This window comes from Schistocerca cancellata, chromosome 3 (genome assembly GCF_023864275.1).
Source record: "Schistocerca cancellata isolate TAMUIC-IGC-003103 chromosome 3, iqSchCanc2.1, whole genome shotgun sequence".
Lineage (NCBI taxonomy): Eukaryota > Metazoa > Arthropoda > Insecta > Orthoptera > Acrididae > Schistocerca > Schistocerca cancellata.
This window is the reverse complement of record NC_064628.1, coordinates 532501297-532527977: the sequence shown is the minus strand read 5'-3', so window position 1 is coordinate 532527977 and position 26681 is coordinate 532501297. Positions and strand designations below refer to the sequence as shown.

Genomic DNA, 26681 nt, shown 5'->3' with positions numbered 1-26681 from the left:
TCCAAATCCACTTCATGCCTTAACGGCTCAACATGTAAACACGACAGCGAAAAACTGCTTTAGAAATTCGGTATTCGTCTTCTGGAAGAAGTGTCGCGTGTAATCGTAGTGAGAGTGACCCTATGTTTACATCAACTTTGTTTTGTGAACTTCATTACGACGCTTAAGGAGGACGGAACTGACATTTACAGCTGAGTGCACCAACGTCGGTGAAAAAAAAAAAAACGAGATAAACAAGGTCCTATGATAACGGTTAAAAATAAATCGTCTTTAAAATGTTAGTCGGTGCACCGACGTTAAATGCCAAATCAAGCAAACCGTAGTCAGCCAACTGCTCATTTGACCGCGGCTATCTCCGTGTAACGCACACACACACACACACACACACACACACACACAAAAGAAGTATGTTTATGCCTCACTAGTAGTTCGTTCTTTGTTTTTCATTTAGCTAAACATAAACGAGGTCCCACGTCAATTAAATATAAAATTCTTCAAACACATGCTAATTAACACATCTCATAATTTTACTTCTAACTGTATAGCGGTACTGCACTCAAAAGTCCAGTTTTCACTGCTAACAAAAATTCTTAATTACCTATATTTTACAAAAGATTGTCTTTCGAGATTGTATAGTTGAAAGCACTGCAAATTAAATTTTCACTACCTTTTTGTACTTTGTTTCACGTAAATGTTCATAGAACACGCAGCTCTGTTTAAAAATTTGAATTCACCTGGAATGTAACCAGCGAGCAAAAATGCTAGCGCAGAGCCACACTGGTTGTCAAATTCTACTTTATTATAGCGTATTAAACATGGTTGTAAAACTTAGAAGCCGATTTTCTTGAGAATGTTAGAGAGTTGCATCGAACTTGTTTAGGAGAGGTATATTTGACTTTCGAACTTCACGTACCATAAATGTAAAAGATTACAAAAATCTGGTTGTCGTGTGCTGCCCTTGTTGGGAAAAAAAGGCAATGTGGTCATATGTGGAGGCACAATTGAATTCTACTCCTGGTTAAGTTTGATTCATAAATTAATAAAATTTAAGGGTTAATCTCAAGTTTAGGGTAATTACGTACGATGCCTTGCGTCTGTGTCAGTATATGGTGTTACGGCGTAAGGTCACGTGCCTGCACGCCTGTCGGGAACGACGAGAAGAGAAGGCTGTGAGAAGAAGTCAACCAATCGCACACTGACCGGACCTCCCTCCAGGACGACAACGCGACAGCAGCGGCCCCTGTGTGAAGAGGACATAAGCGCCGCGACAGACTGGTGACGGCCCAGTTCAATAGCAGCTTCAAGATCAGCGTTTTCGATAGTTCAGGAAAGACTTGTCAGAGAGCAGCAGTCACTGCAAAGACAGATTATTTCGTACGTCGCCCTTTGCTTGCGACACATCTGTGTAATTGCCAAAGTTAAGTATCTATAATTCTCTTACTGTAATAAAACTCATTAATACGACTTGTTTGTTTGTCTAGCGAACAGTGTGTACAGGCTTCCTAGACACCACAGATCGAAACACGTCACGGTCTTAATGTCCTACACTTACAAAAGACTGATCATCACGGAAAACCAGGCGTGAGCCAAGCTCACATTTAACTCTGGTAAACTCCGTTAAATTTCGGTCGAGGTCGGTGCACCAGAATTTTCCGTTGAACAGGGTTAAATGCCGACTTCAGACCGGATAAATTTTAATCGAGGTTGATGAATTCCGCCGTTAGAGTCTGTTATTGAACTTCATACGGCGAATGAACCGGGCCGCACCCCTTGCAGTCAAGGCTGGTGCGCTCTGAAATAAAAGCTCAACAATTCTCTGGCGTCACGCAATGCGGTTCTGCAGTGCGCTTCCCATCCAGCAGGGCCTGCATGTGCAGAAGACTGAGCACTTCGGAGCTAAGTACCTTAGCGCTCTCTCAGTCTTAACTCACCGTCAAGATCTCATTTGCCGGCAAGTCTTCCAGCACAGCTTGTTCATGTAGGAATGACTTGGGAGACTCCGCGAGTGTATAAATGTGAACTGAAATTTTCAACTGCAAATTTCCATCAACTAGTGATGGAGCAACCAACTTGTTTCGGCAACCGATTGGGCAGTCGATTGATGTTTCGTTCAGTCGCTTTTTCCAGTCGAATGTAGCTAGTCTTGTATGGCGACGCCATCTGTATGATGTTTCCGCTCACTCTCCATGTTTCAGTGGTTTCACGCCATGAGAGAAAACACATTGACCCAAGTCTCTGACGATAGTGTCAGATGTACGATCATTTTCTCTCCGTCTCCAGGTAGCTGGGTTTTCACTTACACACTCGTTCAATCTTTCGATTATACGTGGGTCATGAATACAGTTGCCAACTTTATAGAGAGAAATATTGTATCTTACTCCAAGGAGAGGTAAATAAAAAGTATGGTATATCCCCCAATGTTACACAGTCTGTAAACTGAGCAAGCAGTGAAGGAAACCAACGAAAAATTTGAGGTAGCAGTTAAATATGAAGAGAAACAAAATAAAAATGTGCAGGTTTGCCGATGATACTGTGATTCTACCAGAGACATCAAGTCACGTGGATGAACAATTGAAGGGAATGGACAGTGTCTTGAAAGGGTGATGTAAAATGAAAACAAAGAAAGTTTAAATAATGGTAATTGAATGTAGTCAGATTAATCTGAAGATGCTGAGGAATTACATTAGCAACATACTCACTAAAAGTAGTAGATGCGTTTTGCTATTTTAGCAGTATAATAACTGACGATGACCGAACTAGACAGAATATAAAACGTAGACTGATAATAACAAGGAAATCATTTCTGAATTACAGGCGCCGAATATAGGTTTAAGTTTTAGGAAGTTTTCTCTGGAGGTACTTGTCTGGAATGTAGCCTTGCTTGAAAGCGAAACGTGGATGATCAACAGTTTGGAAAAGAAGAGAGTAGAACCTTTTGAAATGTTGTGCTACAAAAGAATGCTGAAGATTAGATGGGTATATTGTATAACCAATCCGGATGTACTAAATAAAACCCGAGAGAAAAGAAATGTCATAATATGATTAGAAGAAGCGATCGGTTAATGCGACACGTATTGAGATATCAAAGGATCATCAGTTTAGTATCGGAGAGTAACAATTGTACAGGGAAACGAAGAGATGAATACAGTAAGCAAGCTCAATAGGACGTACGTTGCAGTGATTGTTCGGAGATGAAGAGGCTTGCACTGGATAGAGTAGCGTGAAGAGCTGCGTGAAACGTTTTCGGACGGAAGTGCACAGCAGCAGCATTTCTAAAAACGAAGTATTTTCAGAATTAAGTATTTATTTACTTAAATACGAAGTTTTAGTGCTTCGGTCATTAGATATCAATTATTGGTTGGTTTTAAAAGTTTAATAACTGGTGCTATATTGTAAATTTGTGGTCAAGTAAATGACCATATTGTAAATTTGTGGTCAAGTAAATGACCAAATACATCATTAATTTAAGTTTATTGCAGCCCTGTCCGTCTCTTCCCGTCGGTTTGCACTCATAACCAACATTCTCCTTCGTAAGTGCTGAGCTAACGTTAAGAGAAGACACATAGGATACAATTTTGTTAATTGTTTGGTGACAACACTTGCTTTGTGAGCATATATTGCCACTTATGGGAAGTATTTTTTCGCGAATTGTATTTATCATTTGTTCGATTTCTCAGAATAGTTAGTCCAGCATTCGCTTAAACGAATGTGGGGAAAGCGCTAAGACCCACATTTAGACTGGTAGGCAGACCCGACAGAAAGACTACCCGCTTGTTTCACTTGAAAAGAAGGAATGAATCATTCAGTCAGTGTGCAACACTGCAACGGATTTTGTCAACTGTTTTCATTCAGTAGTCCCTTCGTTACATCAGGTGCTGAATGAGGAAACAACGAACTTAAAGAACCGTAATTTAAAGTCACGATCGCGTTTAATTTATGTAGCTATTACTGTTTTCGCTTCTATTTGGCTCTGAGCACTATGAGACTTAACATCTGAGGTCATCAGTCCCCTAGAACTTAGACCTACTTATTTAACCTAACTAACCTAAGGACATCACACACATCCATGCCCGAGGCAGGATTCGAACCTGCGACCGTAGCGGTGTCACGGTTCCGGTCTGAAGCGCCTAGAACCGCTCGACAAACGCGGCCGGCTTCGCTTCTATTTACATCATTAGATAGCCTTAAAGAGAAAAACTAACGAAAATGCGGTTTCATTTTTGTTACACTAGCTGACGAACTTGGCATCTGTCTGGTATTCACTTCGCCTATTTTGTATTGGAAATGAAAACATAAAATCAACTGGGTTTGTAGTGTACGGATATGTCATGTATTCGTTTGAGGCAGTGTTACCAGCACCTGACAGAGTCCGGAAGAAGCTTCATTGCAGACGTCCGTTTGGGCTGGAATACTTGTATATGACAGTGGCCTGATGTTGGACAACATGGAAGCATGAGGGCAAGCAGTGTTCCATGCTACATTGTACGAGGTGCATTCAAGTTCTAAGGCCTACGATTTTTTTTTTTTCTAATTAACTACTCACCCGAAATCGATGAAACAGGCGTTACTTCTCGACGTAATCGCCCTGCAGACGTATACATTTTTCACAACGCTGACGCCATGATTCCATGGCAGCGGCGAAGGCTTCTTTAGGAGTCTGTTTTGACCACTGGAAAATCGCTGAGGCAATAGCAGCACGGCTGGTGAATGTGCGGCCACGGAGAGTGTCTTTCATTGTTGGAAAAAGCCAAAAGTCACTAGGAGCCAGGTCAGGTGAGTAGGGAGCATGTGGAATCACTTCAGAGTTGTTATCACGAAGAAACTGTTGCGTAACGTTAGCTCGATGTGCGGTTGCGTTGTCTTGGTGAAACAGCACACACGCAGCCCTTCCTGGACGTTTTTGTTGCAGTGCAGGAAAGAATTTGTTCTTCAAAACATTTTCGTAGGATGCACCTGTTACCGTAGTGCCCTTTGGAACGCAATGGGTAAGGATTACGCCCTCGCTGTCCCAGAACATGGACACCAGCATTTTTTCAGCACTGGCGGTTACCCGAAATTTTTTTGGTGGCGGTGAATCTGTGTGCTTCCATTGATCTGACTGGCGCTTTGTTTCTGGATTGAAAAATGGCATCCACGTCTCATCCATTGTCACAACCGACGAAAAGAAAGTCCCATTCATGCTGTCGTTGCGCGTCAACATCGCTCGGCAGCATGCCACACGGGCAGCAATGTGGTCGTCTGTCAGCATTCGTGGCACCCACATCGATGACACTTTTCGCATTTTCAGGTCGTCATGCAGGATTGTATGCACAGAACCCACAGAAATGCCAACTCTGGAGGTGATCTGTTCAACAGTCATTCGGCGATCCCCCAAAACAATTCTCTCCACTTTCTCGATCATGTCGTCAGACCGGCTTGTGTGAGCCCGAGGTTGTTTCGGTTTGTTGTCACACGATGTTCTGCCTTCATTAAACTGTCGCACCCACGAACGCACTTTCGACACATCCATAACTCCATCACCACATGTCTCCTTCAACTGTCGATGAATTTCAATTGGTTTCACACCACGCAAATTCAGAAAACGAATGATTGCACGCTGTTCAAATAAGGAAAACGTCGCCATTTTAAGTATTTAAAACAGTTCTCATTCTCGCCGCTGGCGGTAAAATTCCATCTGCCGTACAGTGCTATCTCTTTCCAGTCCGGAGAAAAAAAATCGGAGGCCTCAGAACTTTAATGCACCTCGTACACAAAGTCCATCACACCTTTTCACATCTGCGCCTGCCATCCAAGAACATACAATGGGTACTCTACAACATTCTGTATCATCCCGAATCTTTGGTTAGAGATTAGCTGCAGCCCAACTAGCCAATTACTGTCCAATGCGTAGGCTTCCAGTAACATCACAGAATAAATGGCTGGTTGGAGTGTTAGCATAGCTGGGAACCATGGACTGCTGATGAGTGCCATAACAGTGTGTTCAGTGATGAACGAAGGTTTTGCTCCATCCCGGATGGCCGTCGTGGAGAGAGTTCACTGTCTCCAGTGTTTCGGAGAGCCATAGCAGTGTTACTCCTGGAGTGATGGTGTGGGGAGCCGTCGAGTATGACTGCATGTCACGCCTAGTAGTGGTTGAAGTGACTCTGATGATCAGGACCAGTTCAAGAACATATTTTCCAACTTATAATTTTTCCGCATCCCCCCCCCCCCCCCCTTCACCCGTTCACTTTCATCCATGTCCGTTATTGCTACTGGTTGTGAAGTGTACTATATATCAATCTTGCACTTAGGTGCCGCTCTCAGCCTGGCGTCCCAAGCCGGCGCTACCGTTTCTGATACTTCCTTTACAGGACATCTACAACTGTGGCTCCTCTGGCGCTCCTCTTAGCTTGGCTCTCTAACTGGCGCCCTAAACCGCCCCTGCTAGGCAGAATGGTTCATCATGGTTATCTGCAACCCCATGTGTTGTCTTTTATGAGGCAGTATCGTGGCGTCATTCCTCAAAAGAACAATGGCCGTTCACACATCGTACGTGTCTTTACGAACGGTGTGCTTGATGATCTACCTCCTGTGCCCAGCAACATCTCCCGACCTAACCTCACCAGAACAAGAGTAGGACCAGCTGGGGCCCACTACTCAGGGTATCAAGCACCAATTGTAACAGTCGTAGAGCAGCTTGCCTCAGAAGAGAATACGACAGCTTTATAACAGACACCCACATCAACCGGTTCAGTGTTTGCATCGATGTCAGGCAGGGTGGAACATCGTACGGCTAAGAGGCCCATACTGCCTTTTTAAATTTGGTTTGGTTTTGTAAACGTAGATATAACAGCACGTATCCTCTCAAGCAGTGAAGTAAAAATAGTGTCAGATAACCCTGTTTCTGACCTACACATTACGCCATGCAGCTTCCTCATCCTTATCTCCTGCCAATCATGGTGCACTATCAAAAATGCAACATGATTGAAACGGACCGGCTGTGTGCTTCATACGCCCTCCCTGCCTCCGGCTTCAAACTATCAGAGCGTATTGTTAGAAATGATGCCGGATACGCAGGAAAAAAAAAACTGAATCTCAACTTGAAAGTCTCGTTATTTCCATGAAAGTCAAAGACTATCATTATTTCTGGCATAGAAATGCTGTCAAATTACATTATTTACCTGCAGACCAGTTCTGTGCCGTGTGCTCCTCCCTCTTGTTTTTCTATCCTATTAAAATACAGTATTAAAATTATATGCCAGATATGCAGTAAAAAAATTACGTAACCCTCTGTTTAAGGTCAAAGGTAAATGCATTACTTCCGTGAAGGCCACATATTTCTGACATGGTATTAAACTTAAGTTCAAAAGTCAAATGTATGCATAATTTACACACACATACACCTGGTGTAAAATTAAAATTGTTCAAACGTCTAAAGATATGAATAATACAATTTAAAATAGCCCGTAAACACTAAATGTAATCTGTGATGACCATTTCCTGTCTCGCACTCACTCCCAAAATTGTATGGTTCATTGGCTCTGAGCACTATGCTGATATCATCAGTCGCCTAGAACTTGGAACTAATTAAAGCTAACTAACCTAAGGACATCACACACATCCATGTCCGAGGCAGGACTCGAACCTGCGACCGCAGCGGTCGCTCGGTTCCAGACTGTAGCGCCTAGAACCCAAGACCACTCCGGCCGGCAAAATTGTATGCAAGTTACCTTATAATTCCAAGAAAAGGCTAAGGAATTTAACTAAGAAACAATATATTTATTATAGAAAAATTTTTTCAGGGAATAATAAATTTTCACAAGGACCTTTCACTATTTATACTGTGGAAATAGACAAATTCAGTGTACATTCCACACCGTCCTCCACACTTTCTACAGCATCGTCTATCGTAAATGGTGGATTCTAGCAATTTGAGTAGATACTTGCAACAACTCCACTAGATAACCAGGATCTCAATGCTGTATCTGTCATAACGAAACTGAAATGGAACTGAATAACAGTATGTGGCCCAACTCTCTACGTTATAAATAATATATCTTTAAAGTAGCAATTTACCAGCTTCTTACACTCGAACAGAAACAATTATGTGCAGTTAATACACTCATAACTATTGTATGCTTTGAAAACAACGTAGTGCTTGGAATTGGTTAAGTATTCTCTCTGAAGCAATTGTTATATTCGCTCATTAGCTTCTATAAAAGTTTTGACACCACGAATGAATTTACATGTGAGTGCTTAACACTCCTGAGAGTAGCATAGTCGCAGCAGACCTCTTTTAGAGACCTAATCTTGACATCTACTGCTCTTTCACTGCAGGATACTTTGCGAACAGAAACTGACATTTTTATGTATGCAAACAATCACATATCACTATTTAAAATCAACTATGTCTTTATTATCCTCTATTTGTAAATGCACCATGCGCATATTGAAGCTGTTGAGAAAATCGTGTTCGGAGGAATGCATGGTTGAGTGTTGCAGTTCAGATGAACCAGGACCATTGATCCAAATTTGGTGGTGACGCATTTTGGGTATGGTATCGGACTCTTCCACCCTTTCTCCAACGCCGACAGTCTTGCAGTGTGTACTGCACTCCGCTGACTCTTCAGTTTCTGTGACATGGAAGCCCTGCTTTCATGTCTTATGGCCAGTAACTAATAAACAAAACTGTATAGATTCTTTTAAGTAGCAGTGCCCGTTGTACTTACATCTATTTGTAAAGACAGCGACTGTGACGTCGACACTCCAGTGGTTCTGCATCAACTAAAAGTTTCCTAACGAGCTTTTTCCCAGCTTTGTTAGTATGTGTCCTTGCTGTGACAGCTGGAATTTCTAATCCTGTCTGCTGATTGAGAGATTGCGCAATCACATTCCTGGAAAAATGCCACTTTCCAGAAACACTAAGCGTGAGGAAACAGAGAAAACCTACGCAACGTGAGATAATTGCTTTTTCCGCCAAAAAAAAACGAAACTTGATAAGGTTTATGGTACTCAGCTCCTTCTGACTGCGAGCATGTAGAGAAGCGTAGGAGACGTTCTGCACTAAAAATAAGTGCCACGAACCAGTTCTAAAACATCAATACAGGGTGCGTCATAAAAATGTATACACACTTTGAATCGTCATAGAAAATTTATTTCCCGTTCTACAATGTCAAATTTCTGGAAATGGAAAGCTTAAAGTCCGATTGGAAAAATAAATGTACTTTGCAAATGTGATTAATGTTCAAACTGGTGGCCTTCGGCATCAATACATTTCTGAGTATGAGTCACCACTGATTCCGTACATCATACCAAAGTGTCCAATGACATTTCTGCGCACAACGCCTGAATCTCATTCCAAAGTGTGTCCAGGTTACGTGGTTTACGTTTGTACACCTAATATTTTACTGTGCCCCATAAGAAGAAATCCAGCGGCGTGAGGTCTGGAGAGCGTGCAGGAAACTCGATTGGTCCCCTGCATCCTATCCACTGGCCTGGCACATTGTGATCCAGGTATCCTCGTACGTCCCTATGATAGTGTGGTGGGGCGCCATCTTGTTGGAAATAAAACTCATCATTACCGCATAATGCACGAATGGCAGGGAATATGGAGCAAGCAAGAATTATTAGGTACGTTTCTCCAGTAACAGTACCTTCAAACCAGGAAGGCCCAATGAGCCCCCTTGCAGACAAACCATACCACACATTTACACCAGGCAAATTCCCAGCCTTTTCAACTGTAATGTGAGGATTATCTTCAGCCCAGTACACACAATTGTGCCTGTTGATAGTTCCATTAAGTTTGAACTGGGCTTCATCCGACCAAATTATGCTACCAATAAATCCCGGTTCACGTCTCACAATCTCCTGAACCCATTCACAAAATTCTAACCTTCGATCTGGATCGTCGTCACTTAGCTGTTGCACCAGCGTTGGAATGTACACACGAAACTTGCCTTTCTTCAGAATGCATAGCACACTACTAGCATTTGCATTACTGTCACCCGCTGCTTGCCTTGAAGATTTCTGAGGCGAACGCTGAAACAGTTCCAAGACCGCAGTTGTGGAATAATCACTCGTAGCTGTACGAGGTCGCCCTGATCGACCTTTATGCACATCACACACTGTTCACGAATTTCGAATTTGTGTCGTAGACGTGTAATTGTTAACCTTGAAGGGAGTTCTGTACCATACTCACTTCTCCACTGTCTTCGAACCGCAGCTACATTCTCAAACTTCCAGTACCACTTAATTATCTGCTTCCGCGCTTCAAAACTCAAACGCACGTCCGCCAAATTGCACTTACTTCCTTGCCACTGCTGCCACCTGTTGAAGAAACATAACATTACTTTCTCGCAGATATTTAACCTTGTAGAACGGGAAATAAATTGTCTGACAGTTCAAAGTGTGTGTACATTTTTTGAAGCACCCTGTAGTTATGTGTGTTATCGAAATAGAAATCCCACATAATGATTCAGTGCAGCAGATCGCGTCTCAGCAGCAACAAGAGGCTCGCCGAAATCCGTGCAAGAGATAGTTACGTGTGTCTGCCTTGCAGGATGCCGTCTAGAGGTTGCTTTGTTTGCCTCGCTCCGCGCTCTTGGAGTAACGCTGACTCTAATATTTTTATTTTTTTCTGCAAAAGCCTGTAATTTATTGTTTGTGGTCCTATCCCAATCAGTAATTAAATGGATCGTTCCCGAATGTAATCTTTCACTCCAGTATTTTCGTCAGTCCTCAAACTATTGGATAGTAATCATTGCTTCGCGACGTTCTTCTCCAGTAGATAATATTCCATTAACATGTCAATTACTGCCCGCTACTTTCGAAGCTAGCGAGAATACTAATCGCTCTACCGATTCATTTGGGTCGTAATGTATTGGTGATTTGTTGGAGACCATCTTGTAATCATGAATGTCATGATCCTCTTCCTCTTGTCCATCATAATCTGCATCTTCTTCTTCACATGCTGCTTTCATAACACATCCCTTTTAACATCTTCATCTGTTTCCTTTCGGAATAGCTGACTCAATCTCTGAGAAGAGGGTTGAAGTGCATGCTTGGTGAACAAAATCTTCTTCGTATCCTACAACAAAACAGGTTGGGTTTCTTGAGAAACAGCTGGAATTGCATTCTCTGCCACACTGATACGTATGTCGCCATCACCTGTCAGTAACGATTCATCACTTTTACCTAATGCGACCTTAATCATACGCATAGATTTGTAACCGCTGTTATAATTTGCATGTTTGTAGGGAAGATGACTTTGCCTATGAGTGTTCGTGAATTGTGTGTATTCAATCACAACATCCCATAGGAAAGGATGCTTTCATATGATCTTATCACAAGCCATATCATCAAGAATAACAATCGAAAACAGTAGCGCTTCGCCAAGCCATATTACATCCATATTACTTGAAAACGTGGAATGTCCAGTATCATTAAAATTTTCAAACACTAGTGTTAGAAATTTGTATTTATATCGCCGAAGCAGTTTGGAATATACGTACGCATTTTTAAATGAGATGCCTTTCTCGAGAAACACCATCTCTTTCTTTGCAGACGACTGTGTTTGAGAGGACAACCGATTACGAGGAGAGATCTTACTTCTCCACAACACGACTACGCGTTAAAAAAGAAATTATGACAAAATATTTTTTAAAAAGCGCACCATGATAATTAAAGCAGTAATGCACCATTTTTATGTTTAATTTTAATACTAGTCCTCTTAGCACGCGCTGTGGCCTTTCAACAGATAAGGTTTCGGCGTTGCCTCGTACATACGATTGCTACCTGTGCTTGCTCACGCTTTACATTTTAAGCATGAAACTAGCTCCATTATTTCCATAATATTTTCGATTTTTTCCGCTGAATTAATTATGATCTCTCATAATCAGTTGCTATAACCTAAAGCGTGCTGTTAGATTCAAATCAATAAATACGTGGACCGTTTCAAATCTAAAAATTAACATTTTTCAGACGTCTGACAACCGGTGCATTGTCTCCACACACAGTGTCTCAATCTTTTACTCTTGTATTTACGACAGACATCGTAAACTTCAGGTGATAATCAAAGTGCCTCAGGTGGGTTCTGGTTTATTTCCACTCTTTAACCTTATTTGCAGTGTTCTATGAGATACTTTAAAAATTTCAGCTCTCATAATATTCCACAAACCTCTAGCAATAACCTGTTTCGCCCTTTCAAAGCTTCTCTTCAAAAAATAGTATTTCCCTGTTGTGTGAATTACTGCCACCAATTTTGAAACCAGCAAGAAAATTAATCGCTTCGCCAATTTATTCATTTTGAAATGTGCTAGCTATTTGTTGGAGACCACCTTGCAATCATGAATGTCATCTTACTCTACCTCCCCCCCCACCTGCTGCTTCCATAAATACGCCTCGTTCAAAATGGCTCTGAGCACTATGGGACTTAACATCTATGGTCATCAGTCCCCTAGAACTTAGAACTACTTAAACCTAACTAACCTAAGGACAGCACACAACACCCAGCCATCACGAGGCAGAGAAAATCCCTGACCCCGCCGGGAATCGAACCCGGGAACCCGGGCGTGGGAAGAATACGCCTCGTTTAATGTCTTAATCTGTCTCCTATTAGCATAGATTTCCCGATCTCATGGACCAGGGTGGAAGTGCATGCTCCTTGAGTTGCATCTTCTTCTTCTCCTTCTCTGCCAAAATCAGGAGAGATCTTTTACGCATAGCTGTAATTGTATTACCGTCCGTGCTGAGATAAATGTCACAGTCCTCTCACAATAATGATCCACCTATGTTATCTCATGCAGCCGTACCTATATGCATATATTTATAACCTCTGTTGGAATTTTCTTGTCTGTAGGCGAGATGGCTTTGTTTGAGCATTTGTAGCGATCATACTAAAGATTTGCGTTGTGTAACTGGTTTTCCGAGGTTAAAAATAGATAATATAAGCCTCTTATTCCTTGGGTATCTGACAGTGTGGAATACTAAACCATCTCTTTCGACAGTCACTTGCGAATTACCAGTCACCCACTGTCTTGCTCTGGGTTCAGATTTGATGTTTGTATGCAGTGGTCACATGTTCCATATATTGGTTTACTAGAAAAGATGGCGCCAGTCTACACCATATTTCTGGTATACCTTTCTTTCGTTGCTGCACTTCAGCATCGTCATCGTCTTCCTCTTCTTCTTCTTCCATAAATAATTTAGACTTATTTCGTACGTTGAGTTACGTATTATTCTACTACCAGAATAATTTTCCCAGTTTCTCTAGCGGTTGAGAAAATCACTCCGTCTTCTGGCCACATCTGGCCTTCGGACCATCCGATCGCCGTGTGATCATCAGCTGAGGATGCGGATACGAGGGGCATGTGGTCAGCTCACCGCTATTCCGATCGTTCTGATGGTTTTCTTTGACTGGAGCCGTCACTATTCGGTCGAGTAGCTCCTCAGTTGGTATCATGAGGCTGATTGCATCTCAAAAAAAATGGCAACAGTGCAGTGGCGGCCCCGACGGACACCCATCAAAGTGTCAGCCACGCCCTACAGCGCTTAACTTCGGTGATCTGACGGGAACCGGTGTACCCACTGCGGCAAGGCCGTTGCTAGCGGCAAGGCCGTTGCTAGCGGTTGACAAAGAAGGTTTAAATTTTCTTTCCAGTACAGAGTCAGTTTCAGCTTGCCATTTTTGCAGAAAGGCCAATTTTCTGCGAATATTTCGTCAAGGTTTCAGCACCTGACTTTTAAGACTGCTCTTTTTATACAATTGCATTGATAGAAGTGTTAACTGCAGTGCTCGATCACAACTGAATCGACTACAATCAAACGTTGCAATCTATACTGCTTATCGCGGCATTACGCGTTAGGTGTTACTGTGTCTTATATACACTGAAGAGCCAAAGAAACTGGTACACTTGCCTAGTACCTTGCAGGGCCTCCGCGAGCACGCAGAAGTGCCGCAACGCGGCGTGGCATAGACTCGACTAATGTCTCAAGTAGTGCTGGAGGGAACTGACACCATGAATCCTGCGGGGCTGTCCATAAATCCGTAAGAGTACGAAGGGTTGAGATTTCTTCTGAGCAGCACATTGCAAGGCATCCAAGCATTGTCTGGGAAGTTTCGTGGCTAGCGGGAGTGTTTAAACTCAGTAGAGTGTTCCGGGAGCCAACTCATAGCAATTCTGGACATGGGGGTGTCGCATTGTCCTGCTGGAATTGCCAAAGTCCGTCGGAACGCACATTGGAGATGAATGGATGCAGGTGATCAGACAGGATGCTTGCGGATGTGTCATCTGAGAGAGTCATATCTAAACGTATCAGGGGTACAACACCCTTCAAATTGCACACGCCCCATACCATTACAGAGCCTCCGACAGCTTGAACAAATGGTTCAAATGGCTCTGAGCACTATGGGACTAAACAGCTGAGGTCATCAGTCCCCTAGAACTTAGAGCTACTTAAACCTAAGTAACCTAAGGACATCACACACATCCATGCCCGAGGCAGAATTCGAACCTGCGACTGTAGCGGTCGCGCGGTTCCAGACTGTAGCGGTCGCGCGGTTCCAGACTGAAGCGTCTAGAACCGCTCGGCCACAACGGCCAGCTCCAGCTTGAACAGTCTCTTCTGACGTGCAGGGTCCATAGATTCATGATGTTGTCTCCATACCCGTACACCTCCATGTGCTCGATAAAATCTGAAACGAGGTTCGTCTGACCAGACAACATGTTTCGAGTTATCAACAGGCCCATGTAGGTGTTGATGGGCCGAGGCGAGGCGTAAAGGTTTCTGCCGTGCAGTCATCAAGGATGCACGAGTAAGACTTAGGCTCCGAAAACCCTTATCGATGATGTTTCGTTGAATGGTTAGCACCCTGACACTCGTTGATGGGCCAGCATTGAAATCAGCAGCAATTTGCCGAAGGGTTGCACTTCTGTCACGTTGAACGATTCTCTTCATTCGTCGTTGGTGCTCTTCTTACAGGGTCTTTTCCCGGCCGCAGCGATTTTACCGGATTCTTGATATTAAAGGTACACTCGTGAAATGGTCATCCGTGAAAATCCCCACTTCATCGCTACCTCAGTGATGCTGTGTCCCATCGCTCTTGCGCCGACTGTAATACCACCATCATATGCATTTAATAAGTTTCCTTTAATTTCCGTCTATGGTCACAATTTTTTTTAACAGATTACCGGTTTCGGTCGTTGATGACCATCATTAGATCTGCAGCAAAAATGGGACAAATATAAATACACTCGCAAACTGTATACAGCTTAAAAACAATACATAGAGCATATTGAAAAGTAGTGCTGACAAAATTTACATTCGTGCGCTTTAAATGTAAAGAGGCATACCTGTCTCATAAAATCAAAGTCCTAATGCACTGCAGCGATAGTGGCATAGTCAACTGTTAAATGCGGAATCAGCACCAGCATCGTCAAATACATACAAATCACAACACATGCACAAGTCATGTTGTCAGTAAATCTACTGTTTAAAACTAGCTGCCGTACAGTAGCCACCAGATGTTTGTGTAGTAAGTTGACCAGTTGTCGCTAATGTCAGCATACACTATTTTTCAATAATTAATTGAAACAGGGAAAATAAAAGGGGGGATACAATAGTTAAAATCTGTAATAAGCTTATAAAGTATAAAAAGTGTTACAGTAGTAAAAAGCAATAAAAAGAACACGACAAAAGTAATATTGTTAAAAAGACGAAGAGTTAAAAACAGTGGTTGACATGGGCTCTAGGGCCAATATTCTGGGCAATAAGATAAATCCTTAACACCGTTTGTATTGCACCGGGTAATATAAACAACATAAAACAAATCGCTAAAGGAGTCATAAATGAAAGAAAATATAGTTCTGCACATAATCAGCGCCCTCTTTTAGGGCTAACTCGAGAATTCCGCACAGGCGGGAAGTGGTTGGAGGAACGTGACCGGTATAGGGCACCTCGTACCGTGCGGTACTTCGTTGCAAGCAAAAAATGATAAAATTCCATAATAGTGGATGATTTACATTATCTGATTAGTGCAGTCAATGAAATGAATAAAGAAGGAACAAGAACCTACTAGAGTCATGTGTAAAACGTATGAAAACAAAGTAAATATGTGATATACTCAATACTAGGAGAACTTGCAGCTACAGGACGTCGTGTTACGACTCAAACTATGCGCAGTGGGCCGCATGATGCGCAACTTCACTCCCGTCGTCCATGGCGAGGTCCATCTTTGCAAACACGATACCATGCAGCGCGGTACAGGCATAAGCAACAAAAAGGGTGGAAATAAGGTTTATGTTGATCTCTCTTCCAATTTTCTGTACAGGTTCCGGAACACTCTGAACCGACGTGATGAAAAACTTTTTTGATGTGTATATTTGAGTACGCATGTCTATACCAGTTTCTTGGTGCTTCGGTGTAGTACGAGGTGCATTCAAGTTCTAAGGCCTCAGATTTTTTTTCTCCGGACTGGAAAGAGATAGAAACATGCGCATTGTTTTAAAATGAGGCCGCGTTCACTGTCAATACATTCCAGAGATGGCAGCACCGTACGGCAGATGGAATTTTACCGCCAGCGGCGAGAATGAGAACTGTTTTAAATACTTAAAATGGCGACGTTTTCCTTACTTGAACAGCGTGCAATAATTCGTTTTCTGAATTTGCGTGGTGTGAAACCAATTGTAATTCATCGACAGTTGAAGGAGACATGTGGTGATGGAATTATGGATGTGTCGAAAGTGCGTTCGTGGGTGCGACAGTTTAATGAAGGCAGAACATCATGTGACAACAAACCGAAACAACCTCGGGCTCGCACAAGCCGGTCTGACGACATGATCGAGAAAGTGGAGAGAATTGTTTTGGGGGCTCGCCGAATGACTGTTGAACAGATCGCCTCCAGAGTTGGCATTTCTGTGGGTTCTGTGCACACAATCTTACATGACGACCTGAAAATGCGAAAAGTGTCACCGAGGTGGGTGCCACGAATGCTGACAGATGACCACACGGCTGCCCGTGTGGCATGTTGCCGAGCAATGTTGACGCACAACGACAACATTAATGGGACTTTCTTTTCGTCGGTTGTGACAATGGATGAGACGTGGATGCCATTTTTCAATCCAGAAACAAAGCGCCAGTCAGCTCAATGGAAGCACACAGATTCACCGCCGCCAAAAAAATTTCGGGTAACCGCCAGTGCTGAAAAAATGCTGGTGTCCATGTTCTGGGACAGCGAGAGCGTAATCCTTACCCATTGCGTTCCAAAGGGCATTACGGTAACAGGTGCATCCTACGAAAATGTTTTGAAGAACAAATTCCTTCCTGCACTGCAACAAAAACGTCCGGGAAGGGCTGCGCGTGTGCTGTTTCACCAAGACAACGCACCTGCACATCGAGCTAACGTTGCGCAACAGTTTCTTCGTGATAACATCTTTGAAGTGATTCCTCATGCTCCCTACTCACCTGACCTGGCTCCTAGTGACTTTTGGCTTTTTCCAACAATGAAAGACACTCTCCGTGGCCGCACATTCACCAGCCGTGCTGCTATTGCCTCAGCGATTTTCCAGTGGTCAAAACAGACTCTTAAAGAAGCCTTCGCCGCTGCCATGGAATCATGGCGTCAGCGTTGTGAAAAATGTGTACGTCTGCAGGGCGATTACGTCGAGAAGTAACGCCAGTTTCATCGATTTCGGGTGAGTAGTTAATTGGAAAAAAAAATCGGAGGCCTTAGAACTTGAATGCACCTCGTATTCTAACAACAGATAGCGTATTGTAATATTGTTCCTTGGGGGCATAACACCTTAGCTGTTAGGCATTAGGTGTAGGCATCGTGCTGCTGGTGTGTGTTTGTTTGTGTGTGCGTGTGTGTGTGTGTGTGTGTGTGTGTGTGTGTGTGTGTTATTTTGTGATGCATATCTTTCAGCATTGAAATCATTTTAACGTTATTGCAGTGTTATGTATGTGTGTTAATATTAAACCAGGGGTATGTGACTTTGATGGAAGTAATATGTATAGCTTCTACTTTAAATTGGGGTTGCATTTTTTAACGAAATGTGGCACATCATTTTAATACTGTGCTCTAACAGGCTGGAAAGAGGAGAGCGAGCTATATAAAGCACAATTCGGGACGTTTGCAATTCATGGGCTCTACCAAGCGAGCTACCAAAGCATGACTCACAGTCCGTCCTCGTAGCTTTACTTCTGCTTGTACCTCATCTTCTGTGTTCAGTCTGGAATGAATATATTTGTCTTTCAAGGAAAAAATGATACTTTTTAAAGTTGAGGGTTCGTACTAATTTTAGTACATATCTAGAACCACTTTCCAATACTATGCTCTAATTTGTCGGGAAGTGGAAAGAAGGAGAGGATATAAAGCACATAATTTATCTTCTTCCATCATCTTGTGTTTTTAGTACTGCTCTAGGATTAGCTAGAGATGAGGATGGGGAAAGATGCTCAATTTTCCGTCAACACAATTGTGTTATTTACGCCATAACTGGTTTTTCATACTGCGCTATGGGTGATTGGATATTAGTAGTAATACACGGTTATTGGTTGGAGGGCATTGTTTAGATTTCCCACTAAAAAAATTGTTGTGCTTGCGCTGGTTTGATTTTTTTAGTATTGCATTATGATTGGCTGGAGATGACAGTATAGGGAGGGGAAAGGGACGTGGCTCCTCATGAATAATGATGTCACTGATAACAACGATGCCAACAATGATGAGGATGACGAAACTGTACGTACTGTTAAATAACTGCACAGAAAACACAGTGTTCTGGTTTGTAAAACATTATTTACAAACTTCCATTTGGTACAAAGACAAACACAACAGCTGATTATCTAGATCTTCTCTTACATTGTGTATTGCAGATGTCATTTGTTTTCAGAGAAAAATAAAGACAACAAATGACTATACTGTTTACGAAACTCTAGGTTAGGAACGTGAATGTAACCCTGCAGACGTCACTAGATCAGTTACCTGTGCTGGTCAGAGTCGCCAATGTAAACAAAGTGAAGCAAAGTTGATACAGCGTTACTACTTACCAGCTACATTGTGATGGGCCCAAAATGGCGTCTGTTGCCAAGCTGGAATATGAGTGCCGTTCAGTAAGTATTGCAACAGTTTTTCCTTTGGCCAATTTCGATTGAAAAAATACGGAATTTGCTGTGGGACATCGCGGAATATTCTCGCTTCAGACCCCCATAGTTTCATGAAGGTCTGGTAGGTAGCGGCGCCATACCTAGCCTTCAAAATGGCGCCTGTAACGGAGGTGCGTTCCAAGCAGAGAGCTGTCATTGAGTTTCTTTTGGTGGAAAATCAGATCATTGCAAATACTCGGAGGTGCCTGCAGAATTTCTACGGAGACCTGGCAGCGAACAGTACCACAGTGAGTTGTCGGGTGAAGCATCTGTCATCATCGCAACAAGGACGCGCAGATCTCCCTGATCTGCCCTGTGTCATTCGACCGTACACAGCTATGACTCCTGCAATGTCGTTACGTGTGGAGACTCTCATTCGAAGTGATCGTCAGCTCTCACTCAAAAACACCGCTGCACAACTGGACGTCTTTGTTGTTAGTGCTGGCACACTCTTCCACCACTTACGTAGTCAAGGGCATGTGCCCTCTGGTTTCCTCGGCACCTAACAGCAGACTGTAGAAAGCAACGAAACCATCTGTGCGGAACTGTGGATGGTGGAGAGGTTACTGATGAAACAAGACGTTGGCTCAGGCGTCGACCAGTAGAGTGGTACCACGCGGGCGCAGTCCTTCACAGAAAGGTGGCGTAAGGCCGCCGCATTGGATGTAGAGTACGTTGAATGGAAGCGTCCGATTCCACCCGTCTGTTTTGACGCCTCATGTAATGGTGTGATGTGTGACGTCGTTATTGTGCGGAGGTTTTGATCTGGTTGTGTTTGTAGATGTCGTGTTGTTGCATTTGAGGGTGCCCTTTCGTGGTTTATGTGGACGTGCTGAGTTTAACTTGTGGCATTAGGTTTTGGTTAGCATCATGCAAACGTGGTTTTGAGTTAAGGTAGTTGGTGTGGGTATGATTGGTTTATTATTTGTTGCGGTTTTGGTGGCAGCCTTTTATCTTGGTGGATTTTCCCTATTCCTCATGCGTGGGTTGTGGAAGAGTTTTCAGTGATAAAGGTTCTTTTTTGTTCATGTGTTTGGCGTTTTTTTAAGGTCTGATTAGTTTTGCGTTAGTTGTGCGGAACCCTAAAGCCTCAATTTTTCCGCGGTTGTCCCGTTAGCTCCGTTTTATTTTTGAAGTGTGACATTATTGTCTCATTCTTATTTTTGTTCGCATTAGTCGGCGTGTGTGTATAGTAACGTAGTTGTTTTCATTTTGTGCACGCTGTAAGTAGTTGTTTCCGACATATTGATGAAGTCAAGGGGGCAAAGCTGAAGGGTGGAATCGGACGCTTCTGTAATGCCAAAATAAGATTTCGGAGCCAGAAGAGTGGAGAATAATATTGTAGTACCGAATAAAATTGACCCACTTTCAGCTGGAAAAAAGTGTTAAATTACTTACTGAACGCCACTCGTATTTTCCGTATACAGTTCATGACATTGTTTGTTTACGTGACATGTCTATGTGATGATGATGATGTTTGGTTTGTGGGGCGCTCAACTGCGTGGTTATCAGCGCCCGTACAATTTCCCAACCTTTGCTCAGTCCAATTTCGCCACTTTCCTGGATGATGATGAAATGATGAGGACAACACAAACACCCAGTCATCTCGAGGCAGGTGAAAATCCCTGACCCCGCCGGGAATCGAACCCGGGACCCCGTGCTCGGGAAGCGAGAACGCTACCGCGAGACCACGTGCGGCGGACGACATGTCTATGTGAATCAAAAGTCGCTCACTCTAGCGCCTGTTTTCAAGCTTTTCCTTGTTTGTATGTGTGTGGTGTTACATTGCCGCCTCGCGGGATTAGCCGAGCGGTCTCAGGCGCTGCAGTCATGGTCTGTGCGGCTAGTCCCGGCGGAGGTTTGAGTCCTCCCTCGGGCATGGGTGTGAGTATTTGTCCTTAGGACAATTTAGGTTAAGTAGTGTGTAAGCTTAGGGACTGATGACCTTAGCAGTTAAGTGCCATAAGATTTGACACACATGCGAACATTTTGTTACCTTGCCTCCACCTGTGTGTGCCGCAGCGAGCTCGGGCTGGACGCACGTGGCGGCGGCGTGGCAGCCGGGCGCGGGCCGGCTGCTGCTGCACCTGGACTGCGCGCCGCCGCGCCACCTGCGGCTCGCCTCCAGGGCACCGCTGCACGTGCCGACGGACGCCCTCGTCTACTTCCGCCAGGAGCCCGGCCTCAAGAAGAAGTTCCTCGTGAGTACGCACCAGCCAGGCCGTTGTAGAATTCTGGAACGTGTTTGGTGGTAGCCTAGTATGATACTGCTCTACAGGAGCCAAATGGGTTCCGAAATCGACGGAAGTGTGGAACTCAGCTGGCTCTCTTCGTCCAGGTCGCTCTGTTCGCCGACGAGACCAAGAAAGCAGTAAATACCGGAGCTCAGGTAGAAGTCGCGTTCCTTGTCTTCCGGAAAGCGTTCGATACAGGTCAGCGTTGCCACCTAAGGAACAACAGCGTACAGAATGTCAGACCAGCTGTGCTACTCAACTGAGAAGATCTCAGCAGACAGAGCACCACATCTCGTTTTCAACCGAGAGAAGTCTTCGGACGTAAAAGTAACATCGGGTCACCCGAGAGAATGTTGTAGGACCAATACTTTCCACAATACCTATATACTGATGCGACAAACGTCATGGCATAATAATGTGGTACTGCACAGAAGGCGATAATATCGCATACACATGGCATAAAAGGTCAGTGGGTTGGCGGAGCTGTCATTTGTACTGACGTGATTCATGTGAAAAAGTTTTCGACGTCACTATGGGCGCTCAAGACTGTGAACGCGGAATGGTGGTTGGAGGTAGACAGATGGGACATTCCATTCCAGCAATAGTTACGAAATTTAACATTCCGAAATACACAGCCTCAAGAGTGTGCAGAGAATACTAAATTTTAGGTATTACCTCTCACCATGGACACTGCAATGGCCGACGACCTTCACTTAACGACCGACAGCAGCGTCGTTTGCGTAGAACTGTCAGCGCTAACGGACAAGCAGCACCACGTGAAATAACCATATAAATTAATGTGGGACGTACGACGAACGTATCCGTTACAACAGTGCGGCCAGATTTGGTGTTGGGGCTGTGGCAGCAGACGACCGACGCGAGTGCCTTTTCTAACATGACGTCGCCTGCAGCGCCTTCTTGGGCTCCTTAGCATATTGGTTGGACTCGAGACGACTGTAAAAGCGTAGCTCGATTGAAGACAAGTCTGGATTGTGCTGGCAAGAGAAGTTGCTGCACGTCTTGCAGAGCGTATTGAGTTTCACTGGTATTGTGTGGACGAACAATACCCTATTGAAACAACGCATCACCTTCCTGTTCAAAGAACGGCAAAACGGTGGGTCTAACAACATTCTGCACGTACCGAACGCAGGTTAGCGCCCCATCCAGAAACACCAAAGATGAGTGAGAGTTGTTGCTTATTGCACCAAAGACCAGCTGGTCTGGTTGAGATCAGCGTTTCTTGGACGAATGAATTCTACTAGACAGCGCTCACCAGGTGTACGTCGTACGCGCAACGATCATCACTTGCGTGCAGGCAGAATCTGCTCTCATCGCTGAAGACCATTTCATCTTCCGAGCGATACTCTGACGGCACCTGTCCAGTCGTGCATACTCATGCTCTAGCGACTAGAAGACGGGCTAGGGTATTGTTTGCCCATAGTCTCTCTGCCAATAACCGTTTCGCAACAGTTCGTGTTGACACGTTTGGGCTCACAAGACATCTTATCTGTGCTGTGGTATCTGTGCGATCTGCCACTGTTGCCCTTACGACGCAACGATCCTGGCAGGCTGCATGGACGTCCAGAGCGTCGTCTACTCGTGTGAGAATGTTCACGTGACCACTGATACCAGCATAGTTGCACAACTGACGCAGCACGTGCCACTTGTGTGGCAGGACCATACCGATACCAGGAAGACCCTAATATGATCCCTTTCAGACTAGCTCAGTTGGCTGTAGGAAGCACGAGTGCGTCTCCGTCGGATGGTTACCTGCTTACATCACACGTATGCACCACAGTGAACCTTCCGGCCCTCAGATGACTCCAGATTTCAGTTTGTAAGAGCGGTGGTAGTGTTAGAGTCTGGCGCAGATACCACGAAGCCGTGGACCCAAGCTGTCAACAAGGTACTGTACAAGCTGGTGGTAGCTTCATAATGGTTTGGGCTGTGTTTACATGGGATGGACTAGGTCTTGGTCATGTTAAGCTACCTAGGGACCATTTTCAGCTATTCGTGAGCCTCAAGTTCTCAAACAACTACTTTTTATGAATGACAATGCGCCATGTCACCGGGCCTCAATTGCTCACCACGGGCTAGAAGAATATTCTGGACTATTCAAGCGAATGATCTGGGCAAACAGATCATCCGATATGAATGCCATCGAACATTTCTGGGACATAATAGGGAGATCAGTTCATGCGCAACATCCTGCACCGGCAACGCTTTCTTAATTATGGACAGCTGTGGAGCCAACATCGCTCAGTATTTCTGCAGGGCACTTCCAACGAGATGATGATGTCCATGCCACGTGTAATTGCTCGACTACGTTGGGTAGGAGGTGATGCGACACGATATGAGGAGGTACCCTATGACTTTTGCCACCTCAGTGTAAATTACCTGTTGGATAACGTCGGAATTCTCATGAGGCTCTCTGCGGATCATGCTGCTGTATACACAGAAGTTGCAACGCTAGACGATTGTGGCGAAATGCAGGAATCCCTACAGTGGCTACACCCTTGGTACAGTGGTTAGTTATTTAGATAGATAATTAGTTTGTTAGTTTCATGCTCCTTGCATATTATGCATGATAAATAGTAATGATACGGAAATGTGGAACTTCGCAAATTAATTTGTGAATATGGCTACATGATAAACATCCATAAGAATCCTGGTCCAGCAGTTTTATTTTACCAAGAAGTTCCGAGGGGTACATAGTTCCTTTGAGTCATTTCAGTCCATGTCGGAAACTCAGACCGTCGCTTATGTTCTTGGTAGTGGGTTTTTCCTTCTTTTTTTTCCTGCGTTACCCAAATGACGCTGTTATACGATTACATGACGGAAGAACAATCACTGGAAGCAGTCACATCGGTAAAATATCTAGGAGAATGCATACGTAGCGATTTAAAATAGCACTACCACATAAAACTAATACATCTACATCTACATCTACATCTATACTCCGCGAGCCACCTTACGGTGTGTGGCGGAGGGTACTTATTGTACCACTATCTGATCCCCCCCTTCCCTGTTCCATTCACGAATTGTGCGTGGGAAGAACGACTGCTTGTAAGTCTCCGTATTTGCTCTAATTTCTCGGATCTTTTCGTTGTGATCATTACGCGAGATATATGTGGGCGGTAGTAATATGTTGCCCATCTCTTCCCGGAATGTGCTCTCTCGTAATTTCGATAATAAACCTCTCCGTATTGCGTAACGCCTTTCTTGAAGTGTCCGCCACTGGAGCTTGTTCAGCATCTCCGTAACGCTCTCGCGCTGACTAAATGTCCCCATGACGAATCGCGCTGCTTTTCGCTGGATCATGTCTATCTCTTCTATTAATCCAACCTGGTAAGGGTCCCATACTGATGAGCAATACTCAAGAATCGGACGAACAAGCGTTTTGTAAGCTACTTCTTTCGTCGATGAGTCACATTTTCTTAGAATTCTTCCTATGAATCTCAACCTGGTGCCTGCTTTTCCCACTATTTGTTTTATGTGATCATTCCACTTCAGATCGCTCCGGATAGTAACTCCTAAGTATTTTACGGTCGTTACCGCTTCCAATGATTTACCACCTATGGCATAATCGTACTGGAATGGATTTCTGCCCCTATGTATGCGCATTATATTACATTTATCTACGTTTAGGGAAAGCTGCCAGCTGTCGCACCATGCATTAATCCTCTGCAGGTCTTCCTGGAGTACGTACGAGTCTTCTGATGTTGCTACTTTCTTGTAGACAACCGTGTCATCTGCAAATAGCCTCACGGAGCTACCGATGTTGTCAACTAAGTCATTTATGTATATTGTAAACAATAAAGGTCCTATCACGCTTCCTTGCGGTACTCCCGAAATTACCTCTACATCTGCAGATTTTGAACCGTTAAGAATGACATGTTGTGTTCTTTCTTCTAGGAAATCCTGAATCCAATCACAAACCTGGTCCGATATTCCGTAAGCTCGTATTTTTTTCACTAAACGTAAGTGCGGAACCGTATCAAATGCCTTCCTGAAGTCCAGGAATACGGCATCAATCTGCTCGCCAGTGTCTACGGCACTGTGAATTTCGTGGGCAAATAGGGCGAGCTGAGTTTCACATGATCTCTGTTTGCGGAATCCATGTTGGTTATGATGAAGGAGATTTGTATTATCTAAGAACGTCATAATACGAGAACACAAAACATGTTCCATTATTCTACAACAGATTGACGTAAGCGAAATAGGCCTATAATTATTCGCATCTGATTTATGACCCTTCTTGAAAATGGGAACGACCTGCGCTTTCTTCCAGTCGCTAGGTACTTTACGTTCTTCCAGCGATCTACGATAAATTGCTGATAGAAAGGGGGCAAGTTCTTTAGCATAATCACTGTAGAATCTTAAGGGTATCTCGTCTGGTCCGGATGCTTTTCCGCTACTAAGTGATAGCAGTTGTTTTTCAATTCCGATATCGTTTATTTCAATATTTTCCATTTTGGCGTCCGTGCGACGGCTGAAGTCAGGGACCGTGTTACGATTTTCCGCAGTGAAACAGTTTCGGAACACTGAATTCAGTATTTCTGCCTTTCTTCGGTCGTCCTCTGTTTCGGTGCCATCGTGGTCAACGAGTGACTGAATAGGGGATTTAGATCCGCTTACCGATTTTACATATGACCAAAACTTTTTAGGGTTCTTGTTTAGATTGTTTGCCAATGTTTTATGTTCGAATTCGTTGAATGCTTCTCTCATTGCTCTCTTTACGCTCTTTTTCGCTTCGTTCAGCTTTTCCTTATCAGCTATGATTCGACTACTCTTAAACCTATGATGAAGCTTTCTTTGTTTCCGTAGTACCTTTCGTACATGGTTGTTATACCACGGTGGATCTTTCCCCTCGCTTTGGACCTTAGTCGGTACGAACTTATCTAAGGCGTACTGGACGATGTTTCTGAATTTTTTCCATTTTTGTTCCACATCCTCTTCCTCAGAAATGAATGTTTGATGGTGGTCACTCAGATATTCTGCGATTTGTGCCCTATCACTCTTGTTAAGCAAATATATTTTCCTTCCTTTCTTGGCATTTCTTATTACACTTGTAGTCATTGATGCAACCACTGACTTATGATCACTGATACCCTCTTCTACATTCACGGAGTCGAAAAGTTCCGGTCTATTTGTTGCTATGAGGTCTAAAACGTTAGCTTCACGAGTTGGTTCTCTAACTATCTGCTCGAAGTAATTCTCGGACAAGGCAGTCAGGATAATGTCACAAGAGTCTCTGTCCCTGGCTCCAGTTCTGATTGTGTGACTATCCCATTCTATACCTGGTAGATTGAAGTCTCCCCCTATTAC

At 43.8% G+C, this 26681-nt stretch overlaps 1 protein-coding gene across 1 annotated transcript in view; it reads left to right on the top strand.

Annotated features, from left to right (window-relative positions):
• Positions 1-26681, top strand: part of LOC126175366 (uncharacterized) — a 557388-nt gene that overhangs the window by 509682 nt on the left and 21025 nt on the right. The window contains exon 5 of the mRNA XM_049922132.1: positions 21142-21320. Coding sequence (XP_049778089.1) covers positions 21142-21320 — 179 coding nt within the window. The remainder of the gene's footprint in view (positions 1-21141; positions 21321-26681) is intronic.